The sequence below is a fragment of the Buceros rhinoceros genome, unplaced genomic scaffold (assembly GCF_000710305.1).
Source record: "Buceros rhinoceros silvestris isolate BGI_N320 unplaced genomic scaffold, ASM71030v1 scaffold21423, whole genome shotgun sequence".
Classification (NCBI taxonomy): Eukaryota; Metazoa; Chordata; class Aves; order Bucerotiformes; family Bucerotidae; genus Buceros; species Buceros rhinoceros.
The window spans coordinates 8,126-19,904 of NW_010405650.1; the positions used below are offsets into that span (position 1 = coordinate 8,126).

At 44.9% G+C, this 11,779-nt stretch overlaps 1 protein-coding gene across 1 annotated transcript in view; it reads right to left on the reverse strand.

Annotated features, from left to right (window-relative positions):
* Positions 1-11,779, reverse strand: part of LOC104491406 (protocadherin Fat 4-like) — a 34,163-nt gene that overhangs the window by 8,025 nt on the left and 14,359 nt on the right. Inside the window, exons 16-31 of the mRNA XM_010133822.1 lie at positions 11,331-11,456; positions 10,937-11,194; positions 10,547-10,645; positions 10,269-10,441; positions 9,494-9,642; positions 8,401-8,708; positions 7,539-7,808; positions 6,708-6,845; positions 6,385-6,601; positions 5,467-5,625; positions 4,843-4,994; positions 3,818-3,986; positions 2,755-2,963; positions 1,375-1,554; positions 980-1,199; positions 254-316 (exon numbers count right to left, since the gene is read on the reverse strand). Coding sequence (XP_010132124.1) covers positions 254-316; positions 980-1,199; positions 1,375-1,554; positions 2,755-2,963; positions 3,818-3,986; positions 4,843-4,994; positions 5,467-5,625; positions 6,385-6,601; positions 6,708-6,845; positions 7,539-7,808; positions 8,401-8,708; positions 9,494-9,642; positions 10,269-10,441; positions 10,547-10,645; positions 10,937-11,194; positions 11,331-11,456 — 2,890 coding nt within the window. The remainder of the gene's footprint in view (positions 1-253; positions 317-979; positions 1,200-1,374; positions 1,555-2,754; positions 2,964-3,817; positions 3,987-4,842; positions 4,995-5,466; positions 5,626-6,384; positions 6,602-6,707; positions 6,846-7,538; positions 7,809-8,400; positions 8,709-9,493; positions 9,643-10,268; positions 10,442-10,546; positions 10,646-10,936; positions 11,195-11,330; positions 11,457-11,779) is intronic.

The following is an 11,779-nucleotide window of genomic DNA, read 5'->3' on the forward strand; positions in this document are numbered from 1 at the left end:
ATGCGTATGGCCTCGGTGTGCCACCTGCCGTGAAGCACTGTAACCAGTCAGGGCTCCTGCCACCACCTCCAAGAGGAGATGTCACCGAGTTTGTTCTGGCTGTAATGACGGTGACCGACGGGACCGAGTGGCACGCAGCTCTAAAGAGAAATCGGTTTGATGTCAGGGTGTCTTTCACTGCGTTTGGCCACCCTTTCCCAAACCCCCACCTCTGTCAGCTGCGGAGCAGTGGGAAGGGGTGCTCTCTTCTCACCCGGAATGCCATCAGCCACCACCGTCAGCTGTGACAGGACACACGGACTGGAGCTCCCAGTCACTGCGGGTCACAAGCTGGCTCATTAATGTCAAATTAAATTGAGGGCACTTTGTGTTAACAGCCTGGGCCAAGATCTGAGGCAGCAGAGCAGGTGACCTGCTCTCTGCTGTGGCACTTCTGCTGCAGAGGTAAAGGTCCCGCACAAGGGAGAAGGCAACAGCTCTCCAGCAGCTCTCGATAGTGAATCTGGTCTGTGACGCACTTGTGACTCCACCTACACCTGCTCGCAGTACCTGTGAAATGCTCCCAGTCTGCAGGCTGAGGAGAGGCTTAACTTAGCAGCGTTTAATACTGGTGCAGGCATGAAATAAGCCCTAGACCCTTATTTCTCATTCAAGAAAGCTATGGGCATTTTTAAAACCACAATTACTCCTGCTGATTGCAGCTGCGGCAGTCAAGTAGCTAAAGATATTTTTTAAAAGCTGATTTTTAACAGAATTAGGAGTATGAGTAAAAGCGCAGCTACTCATAGTTGCTGCGGAATTAGTTCCCACTCCATCAGTTTGAAAGCTGTATGAGCATAAATGAGTAAACTCCCAAACGAGCTGTAAGCAAAGCTGCTTGGCTTCTGTGGAAAGGGGTTAGCTGACGACACAGACGATGCTGTTTGTTCTCCTAACACCGTGACGGTTGTTCCCGTGCAGTTAGGGAGTTCCTCGTTACCTGTAAGGACGTACAGGACAAAGGCATTGTCTCCTGTGTCTCTGTCTGTGGCCGTGACTTTCCCAACGACAAACCCCACTGGTGCGTTTTCATTCACACTGAGCACAGTCACCGGGTCAAAGACGGGAGGCCAGTCATTGACATCGACGATCTTTACGACAACTGTGCAGTAACCTCTTTTCTTCTCGGGGATTCCGTCGTCCTCAGCGTATATCACAACCTGTAAGTTATACACTACTGGTCGTGAGAAATCATACAAATGGGTTCTTGCATAAGGATTAAAAAAATCTTGGTGAATTTTAAACTTTGGGGCATTCTCTGAAAAGTCAAGTCAAATTCTGATTTCACCTCAAAATGATTATTGAAAACTTAGACTTAAGAAATCTGAACCAAACCTGATACTCCGTTGGTTCCTCCTCGTAGTCGAAGGAGGCAGTGGAATAGAGGATGCCAGTTGCATTATCTATCCTGAATTTTAGCTCATCCCCACTAAGAATGCCGTATGTTAGCAAACCGTTTCTGCCTGTATCGTTGTCCTGAGCTTTCAGCTGGACGATCTGAGTAGGGGGTAGATTCTGTGGGTGAAGAACAGATCGAGGCTGTCAGACGCTGGTTAGCTGCGATTTCCCGAATTACGTGAAAGGAGGGAAGTGACAGATACTGCATAAACTTACGATAGTGGAGACAATTTAAAACCCTAGAATCGGTTTGGTTGGAAGAGACCTTTAAGATCATCAAGTCCAACCAGCACTGCCAAGTCATCCGGCCAGTTTTTTATCCAGCAAAGAGTATGCCCATCAAAATTATCAAATAAAAAAAAACCCCACAAACAAAACCAAAACCAACAAAATTATGCAACTCGTTCAGCACCGTAAGAGAATCTCTTGTTTTCTCTAACCTACATAACAGAACTATTCCCCCTCCCCAGGTCTCTACCTGCGGCAGCAACATTCAGGAAGAAAAATCACCAGGATCTCAAGCAGGCCGAACGTTCCCCTCAAGCACCTGAGTTGCTGCTGAGGAATTATCCGTGTTTAACAGCCTCTACTCCTATGAAACTCCACGGATCTTCTCAGCTTTGAAAATCACGTTTCTTTCTGAACACTATTTGGCCAGTAATTACTCTTTTCAAAATGAACAATCTATTTCTGCCTTTTTAAAGTGTTACCTGCATCAAGACTGACAGTAAATATCCGTGTTTCACTTGCATGGCCATTGGAGGCCTGGTCTGAAGGTATTTGATCCTACTGGGTAAGTATTTCACATGGAAATCAATTTTTAAGGTTGGGAAATGTGATTCTAAACCTCCTCCACCAAACTGACTGTGAACATTAACAATAGGTGGAATAATTAAAGCCATATTTAGCTCAATGTTGGTAACAGACTAGATTTTCACACTGAATCATCTGGCTGGAAGAGACCTTTAAGGTCATCGAGTCCAACCGTTCACCTGGCACTGCCGGGGTCCCTGAACCGTTTGTGCACAGCAAACATTCATGTGCTTTCAGTGTGCCATGTGAGGTGGCTGGTTTTCCTTCATGGAGCATCTTAGGAGCAGAAGTTTCACTCTTCCTCCAGTATGTCCTCACTTCTAGACCATTCTCTTTGCGTATTGGGGTTTTCAGCGTGAAATAAACCTTAGACCATCATCTGGCAGAACAGAACGGCGAGCTGGACCAGTTCCAGAACGTTTGCTTGGATACTCACCAAAATATTTTATTACTGTCATTCTGAGGATTTGGTTTTGTGATTCAGTTTGGATGACATTCTCTTACCTCTTCCAATCGTTCTTCTAGTAGGGAGGATGGGAAAACTGGAGGGAAATCATTTTCATCAATAACTTCCACCTTCACAGAAGCTTCATTAAATATGCCAGCATTCGACGGATCCGTCGCTCGCACGGTGAAAACCACTGGAAAATCTTCCAGTTTCAAATTCTTTTTCGTTCTTACGACACCAGTGGATGGATCGATAATGAAATATTCTGTTTAAAAGAGACAGAAATTATTCTGTTTATGATTTTATTAGTTAAACCTGAAGCTATGGACCCTTTGATGCAGACTATACATTATGTATATGAATATCCTGTTCTACAGTTTTTCTTCAAAAAACGAAACTCCGTGTGGATTTTTGAGAATGTCAGTTATATCCAGGGCTGTAATTAGCGGTAATGAATAATTCGGAAGGTCAGATGGGAACCAAAGGGGAGAAGCTCACCACCCTCCAGGCAGAAGGTGTTCACCTGCCTCTGAAACAGTCAGAAATGATTTTGTTTCCTATGAAGTCCTGTTCTTACCGAGGACAAGGAATTCTGCAGATAAGTTCAAGGAGACCACAACATCATGCAAAACACTTCACAAAACAGCAGCACTGAGTGGCTCTGCTTGGTGATGCAGTAAAACCAGCTCTACGTTTAGGAAAAAGAGACACGCAAGGCGTGATCCATTTGATCGCACGTGAGCTTCCTCTGCACATTCACGTGTGTTGTGGAAACGCCGTGGGGTTTGTTTTCCCACCAGCAGGCGCTAGGCTGAGGTAGGTGTTCTTTCTCCGGTCACTGTGACGTTATGCTGGGGTGGGCACTCCCGATCTTCCTGCGGCAGACCTGGGCAAGCACAGGGCGGGCTTGCTGTGCCGCGTGGCTCTAGCTAACCCGACGACATTCAGCCGAGCGCCCACACGCCACCCATATCCAATGTGCCTGGGGCACCTCCAGCGCTGGTGGCTGTGGAACTGAGGTAAGAGCAAGGGGAAAGAAGAAACATCCCCAAAGCCAAGTGCTCTGCGGCGCCAGCTGTTTAACACCCTCTTCCTCGCGATGTCACAGAAAGAGCTCACCTGTTCCATTTGCAGGGACGACGCTGTATAGCACGGGGACTTCATACGACGCACTGACCTGTACCACAAAGGTATCTGGCAGCGCCTTCTCGCTCAGAGGGGCGGGCTGATAGGCTGCCTCAGAGAACACCGGCAGCGAAAAGCTGATGGGAGCGATCACTACGGACACCTGCAGAGACAAGGACATCACCACTGGGGTTACATGTGCAGGGTCAGCAGACTTTTCCACTGAGGTGTGCGACAGCAGAAGTCCCAAACTTTTGGCAGTGTGAAAACGTCCATGACTGGCGCGTGCTGCGTTTGACGCGTTTGTGAAGAACGCCAGCAGCCTCCTCAGTTCAGGTTCACTTCTACGCTCTCCTAAATAGAGAGAAGGATGCCAGCAGCATCTCAAATGACGGACAAGCTAAACCGCTCTCGGGGAGGGGCACTGACCTCTGTGTGCAACAAATCCTTCCTTCCGCTGGCAAACACATGACCAGAGCAGGAGCTTGTACATACAGAATTGTAAAATTATTATAACTGGCTTTGTATATGAAAAAGGGTGACAGGTGGTAAATAAATAATACCTGCTGCTTCACAGAAATAAAGGTAATTTATTTCTAAATGATGCCAGAGAGCTGCTGTCCAATGCTCTGGCAAATGATGGCTCAAAAATCTACATTTTAAGGTTCTATTGAATAAAATGTTCTGCCTGTCTTTATCCATATACATTTCTAGTGCTTTCTTTTCTTAATTCTGCTGAGCTGATATTCTGCTGGTATTCTGCTGATATTCAATGGCAAAAGATCACCAGCCAGTTACACGCACTGTGTAAAAAATATGTGCCAGAAATTGCTGTAGCCACTCATCCTCGTTATCATCTTGGGTCCTGCTCCTGAAGGAGAAGCGGGACTCTGACATTCTCAGTCCCGTTTTGCGTAGTTTTGCCTCACTAACATCCATTTCCTGCGCATTTATACTCAGAATTAAACACCCTGGGGAATAAACAGCACAGGTAGACACTATGGTAAGAGCTTTAATACCTTCACAGAAGTTGAAAGAGGCGGCAGACCCGAATCCGTAGCGGTGACCATCAAGGAGTAATACAGGGGACTGGTCTGTTTGGATAAGTCTCTTGTTAACGTGAGGACTCCTGTGGCACTGGAAAGACTGAAGAGGCCGTCTGGATTTCCACCTGAAGACAGAAAACCAGGTGTGGGAGATGTTCAATGGAGCCGGCAGAGACAAGCGACTGAATTCTGTGTCCGGGATTTAAGAGCCACGGGTTGAAATCCTAAGGTGTACACGGGATTTGGAGCAGGACACCTGCCCTCTCGTGATTCTGCATCTGCGTCGCAGAAGCATTTGGGCTGGAAGGGCCCTCCTGAGGCCTCTAGTCCAACCTCTGGACTTCAAGCGGGGTCACGATTTCAGGGTGGGCTGCTCGAGGCTTTGATATATCACGTGCTAAAAACCTCCAAGGACAGTCTCTCTGGGCAACCTGTTCCAGTTATCCTCTCAGAGGACTGTTTCCCCCTTTCTATCCAGGCAGGACCTGGCATTTCAGTTTACGACCATCACGTCTCATTCTCGTGCCATGCAGCCTAGTTCAGCAGCAGGCCAGTACCTCCGTAACAAACACCCATCGGATTTTTATTCTGACATACCTGAAATATTGTAGAAAATGCCTTCATCGTAACCCTTGCTTTCATCGCTTGCGTTGATATCTACTACCAGCGTGCCAGCTGTAGAATTGTCTGGAAGGATCCGGTAATATGAGGGCTGGTCAAATAGGGGTCCTTCCTCATTAACATCTTCCACGGTAACTAAGAAAAGAAGGTCCACGTGCATTAAATTATTTACTCAAGCAAGTTTCCCACAACGGCTGTGGTTGTGGCGAGCGCGCTGTCACCCCTATCTGTCACAAATGGTATCATCTCATTGTTCCATTGGGCTCCCTCCTGCACCCATACTCATCTGGTATCTCTGGCGTTCAGCTTTGATTGCAAGGCCTGGGACAGGGTCGCTTAGTTCTCTATTTCTACGTGACCTGGCACAATATTGTCGTGGCCTGCAGTAAACCGATACTTCCAGCTGTACTGACCAAAAGCAGGGATGGCCAAAAAAATAGGATACCGACTTCATAAAAATCTTTTTTTAAAGGAAAAAACACATCAGCAATCAAGTACTGTTATTTTAGCAAGGCTAAAAAACATTGTCAACTTTTTTTTTACTACCCTAGAAGCAGGTTTTCTGTAAACAAGCCGAAAAAGAACCGGATTGTGGTTGTGGAAACCTTTTCAATCAAAATGTCCATAGGTCCTCAAAAAATACCATAGAACAACGTGTGAATACCAAGTAAGTAATGTCAGTTCGGGTGAAAAATCCTCATTTTTGACAAGCCAAGAGAAGTTTTGAGAAAAATTTCACCTGGCTATCGTGAAAAGGACACATCATCATTGGTGGTAATTCAGTTTGGCAGCTGGTTTTACTGCCGAAGGGTGTCTGTGTGCCTCGTGATTACACATGCTGAAATACTCCCGAAGGGAAACGAAGGTGAATTTTCTGTGGCAAGCTAGAGCTACCTGTAACGTTTGTCGTGTCCTGGAGATACGGCTCCGCAGGATTGAAAGCTTTCAGAACAAACGTATACTGGGCACGGCTTTCATAGTCCAGAGGTTGAAGAGTTGTAAGATTTCCAGAAAGTTCTCCAACGTAGAATGAAGCAGTCTCTCCAAGTATGGTGTAATGAATAACGGCATTGTACCCTATATCTTCATCAGTGGCTACTGCGCTGAGAATCTAAATGAGGAACAGAACCACAAAAAACCCAAACCCACCAGATTGCTCCAGCTGCCAAGGTTACAAAAAGCAAACGACAGCAGAGCAGCCCATTGATGCCACCTACCACGTGTGGAGGCTCGTTCTCTTTTACAGTCACGGAGTACGGTTCCTGGGGGAACACTGGCGGGTTGTCATTCACGTCTTCCACAGTGACGCTCAGGACTAAGCTTGCAGATTGCGGCGGTTTGCCAGAATCAGCGGCCTGTGAAGAAACAACTTGTCGTTAACTGCAGCACTACAGCGACACGGACTTATTTTACCAGTTCAGTTTGGTTCTAAAAATTGTGGAACTTTGTCTCAGAAGACTTTAAATTATTATTTGTTATCAGAAAATTATTTGTTAGCAGTAAAGATCTACTTAAAATGTATTTGTACACAGTGACCAGTGCCGGAACACTTCTTCATATGCACAATAATTCATCTGATTAATAGCAGCAAAAATCAATGAGATCAGCTAGAATAAATAGGTACCCACAGGAATGGTGGATGAAACTATGATCTCTATTTTCTTTTCCCTTGAAAAATCCCTATTTCGGGTATTTTGAAAGGTCTCAGTACATGTACTTTGGAAAATGGAGAAGGGAAAAGGACAAACAATATGGACTGGCAAAGCAGTGAGAGCTGCGTGGTCTAAAAGGGGCTCTGGAGCGCTTTGCGGGTCACGGTAAGCTATGGCGGGACTATGCCCTTTAAGATCTGATGTTCACGGATCATTTTCACTAACACCAATTGACGCAGCAGAAAACAAAGCTCTGAGTGAAAAATGTAACAGTCACAATTCATTAATGAATTCTAATGGAATTCACTAAGATAAGTGTTTTTCTTGTGATGAGTCACTATTTCCTCCTTTCTATGTTGAGAATTTTGTAAACTTGCATCAAATTTGTCGACTTACTATTATTTTCAGTTCGTAACTGTCCATACTCTCTCTGTCTAAGGGTTTTTTTGTCGTCAGCTCGCCAGTAGAACTGTTAATATGGAACGTTCCAGCAAAATCGTCTTGCAAAGAGTAGCTTATAAGGGCATTAACTCCTATATCCAGATCAGTAGCAGCAAATACGCCCAAGCTGAGACTAGCTTCATTCTCAGGAGCTGAGAGCTGAGTCTGAATCACCGCTGAGAAAACCGGAGGGTTGTCGTTGATGTCGTTAACTCTCACAGTTACCTGGAGTTAAAAAAAAACAGGAAATGAGAGAAAAAGAAAAGGTGCATATTTCAGCTGTAGAAACAGTATCCAAGGGAGAATTTTGATTCTTTTTAGACTACAGAAGCCTATAGGAAAGAAACCCAAACAATTAGAAAAAAAAACAAACAACCAAAAAAACCTCCCAGGGATACACAACAAATTCAGCATTTTTCAGCATTTGAGCATTTTCACAACTTCAGCATTTTTATTTTTTATTTTATTCCCAACTGCTAGAAGTGAGTTCACGCATACTCTAACTGGAAGAGATGAGCAAGATTAATAATCTGGGGCTTTTGGGCTCGTGTGCCTCTTTCATTTGACAGAACTAGGCACAGAATCAGTTCTGGCATTAAGCAGCTTCTCTGCTTACGGGTTTTTCGCAGGAAGTGATATGTTTTGTGAAGTTGACAGTGTACCCAGATGGTAATATCTCCTCAGGAAAAAAAAAAAAGGAAATTAAATGAAAGGCTCTCAAAATCCTCATGCTTGTATAACAGATGACACTTAGCTGGATTGCTTGATTTGTAATATATATTTTAAAATATATATATTTAAATGCAGTGTACTGTACCAAAGCTACAGCTGTGTTGGGTGGCACCACAGAGTCAACAGCTTCTACAATGATGCTGTACAGGTCGTTGTCTTCTCGATCTAGCCTGGCAAGAGCCACGATGTCTCCTTGGTCACTAACAGAGAACTTGTCACCATGAGGTTTCAGCGAGTACGCTACTTGTACCGCTATGCTTCCCGTCACAGCCCTCACGGAGCCCACAGCAGTCCCTGGCGGTTCGTTTTCTTCAATGCTGAACTCGTAGCTGGAGCTCTCAAAAGCCAGCCCAAAGCTCGTGTCACTTACCAGCAAGTAGAGAGTAACAGAGGCTAACAAGAGAAAACAGATTAACACAGTCAGTTGCTGCTAAAATCACCCTGACCTGTACTGCACTCCCTAAATTTGAGGAATTAATTGAAAATGACAGAAACTGGCATGTAGGGAAGAGGAAGGAGAAGGAAAAAATCAAATCCATAGGAATAAGGATTACTACGTAACACACACAACATGGTGCCTTTTACAGCTAACCGGTGTTGCAGAGCAGCCCCTCTTCGAGATGTCATGGCAGCGCTGGGTCAGCGTGAGGGGAGAGCAAGGATCACCGGTCTGGAGTAAGCACAATCTGCCAGTGTTTCCCACTCCTTAAAAACCTTACACTAAACTGCTTTGTAAGAAAGGAGAAGGGAGACACGTAAAACCACATCAGCACAAATCCTGTCACAGCCCCTCATCCTGTTTGAAGGAAATCGGTTTTCTCGCCTGTTCATGAGAAAACAAAGCTGACCCCTAAATACACGGGGAAGTTACAGAAAACACCGTGTGACTGAATTGGTTTTGGAAGAGCAGAGACTTGTCTAAGGTTATTTGCCACACAACAGTGTTATTTCGATACACCTTTCTAGGGTGGCTAGCAAGTCCTGGGGTTTGTACCATAAAAGCAACACCACGAGAAATTAAAAAAAATGAAAAAGCATTTCTAAGCAGGATTACTACCCCAGGCTTTCTGTTCGTATCAGGAGGAAAACAAAGGGTGAAAGAGCCAACATCCATCATTGCTGATGATTGTCAGTGCTTGCAAAGGTCACGTTTATGTGGGTGAAAAGACACCATTTACCATTTGACATAAGCTGGGGAACTCCATGATCAGCAGCAATAACTACCAGCGTAACGACGGTGTCGGCTGTGACGTGGCCCAGGTTACTGCCGAGGACAATTTCTCCGGTGCGGTTATTTATATGGAAATCGTCAGAATGGTTCATGAGGCTGATGAAAGAGAAATCGGTGTAACATTCACATTCATGACCTTGGAGGTACCATCTACGTACTGTTACTTCAGCAACAAGCACTCAACAGACAGTATTTGCCTATTTTTAAGGAAAGGCTATGCAACAGGGTTCAATTGCTGAGTCATTAGCGTAAATATATTGGCCTTTTCATTTCCAAGTATGTCTTCCATCAAAGACTTTTTTTTTTTTTTTTTACATGTTGTGCATTACGAAGTTGGTATTTCTTGATGTCCTCCTCCCAGCAAACAGAGGATGTGTGAAAAGACAGTCACTCTCAGAGAGTCATTTGCTTCCTACTCAAACTCCAACATATTATTCAAAATTTCAGAAGCTGGAACAAATCGTGGCCTTTGGTTCTTGTTGCTGAGTTTATCGTTTGATTGAATTCTCTTTCTTATGGCATAATCATGGCCTGGTAAGCTCTAAAACACAGTCATGACTGTCCTTCTCCCTAAGAGTAAAAGCCACTACTGATTATAGCACTTGTAAAATAGGTGTGGATAGGTCTTATCTTCTTATGACCAATAAAAATACTTTGTGAGAAATAAAAACACTCTTCTGATTCTTTAACAAAAGACACTTCTTAACCTCCCAGAAATTTACCTGTAAGAAATAAGAGAATTGTTCCCAATGTCCAGGTCGGTAGCGGACACGGATAGTATGGACATTCCTTCTTTGGCTGTTGCCACACGTACGCTGGCCGAGTACTGCGCTCTTGTAAAGCGAGGAGGGTTATCGTTCACATCTAGGACTTGAATGCTGACATACGTGAAATTCTGGCACGTGACAGGAGAAAACCATGATTCAGAAGATGCAGAGGCACTTGAATTTATGAATAAGAGGAAGCTGCAAGTAAAGAATAACATTTTCCTCCCTCTTACCTGCCTTTGAGGTACCCCATTATCAGATGCCACCACCAGGAGCTCATACTTCTCTTTAGTTTCTCGGTCTACATCGCCGTTAACCACAATGGTTCCGTCCTAGAGAGGGTAATACGGTTCAATGCACGGATCACGCCAATAACTCCCGCACGCCGAGTTCTCAAAAGAGATGAGGGGCTGAAATCTCCCTTGGACACATTGCTCAGGTTCCAGGCAACACCTGACCAGTGTGTCTTAGGTTTTGGACACTGACTTACATTCCCAGACTGCAGAGCACATGCTGGGTTTGATGTGTACTAGAAAGGTTGCAGCCTACTCTTTTTCACTATGTCAAGTCACTTCTTGATAAGTAGCATTTAAATGTTGTTTTCAGCACATCCGAGCCCGTACCTGCTGGATGCTGTATGGATTATCCCCGTCCTCAGCCGATAGGTAGTAAGTAATCCGTGCGTTCTCTCCCTCGTCCAGGTCACTGGCCCTCACACGCCCAACGCTAGCAGGAGCGCCCGACACGTAATCTCCTTCCAGAACAGCAAACCTGTACGGCAGCATCTGAAACTCAGGGTTGTTATCATTGACATCCAGAACAGTCACGTGGAACAAGGCACTTGAATTAAGCCCATTCGTTTCGGCGTCAACTGCCCATACCTGCCAAAGAAAGAGAGAAAAATGGGATTTTAGTTGACTGTGTCGCCATTTTAACCACCCAGTGAAGATACATAGAAGGGTTAGAGGGATTGAAGTAGAAATGAGCCAAAGCTGCAGAGTTTGCCCCCAAATTTACTTGTAAAGTGAATCCAGGTGTAGTCTCCCTGTCCAGTTCTGTGTCATTACTTAACGAAAGGATTCCAGGGATGTCCACAGTAAATGAAGTACTGTTATGAATAAAGTGTCCCTGAGAAAAGCCAGCCTGGAAAGAAAACAGAGTTCATTTAAGTTTAAAATTATGAACATTTAAGTTAAAGACTAGTCGTGTTACTGTTAATACCTGACATTTCTATAGGACTTCTCGCTGCAGAAGTACACGTACTTTGCAAGGTGCAATAAATGAGATCTTGCACCCCAAGCTGTGGGAATAACAGGCTGCTCTGGCACACAGAAACCGGGGTAAGGTGGAAGCCCCTGTGGGCTTCCACATTGGGGTTCTACTCGTTGCGTCCCTAAAGCTCTCCAAGACCAACCTCCATGTTGCGAGGAGCAGCAACACACCGTTCAGTGGAATCTGAACTGGGA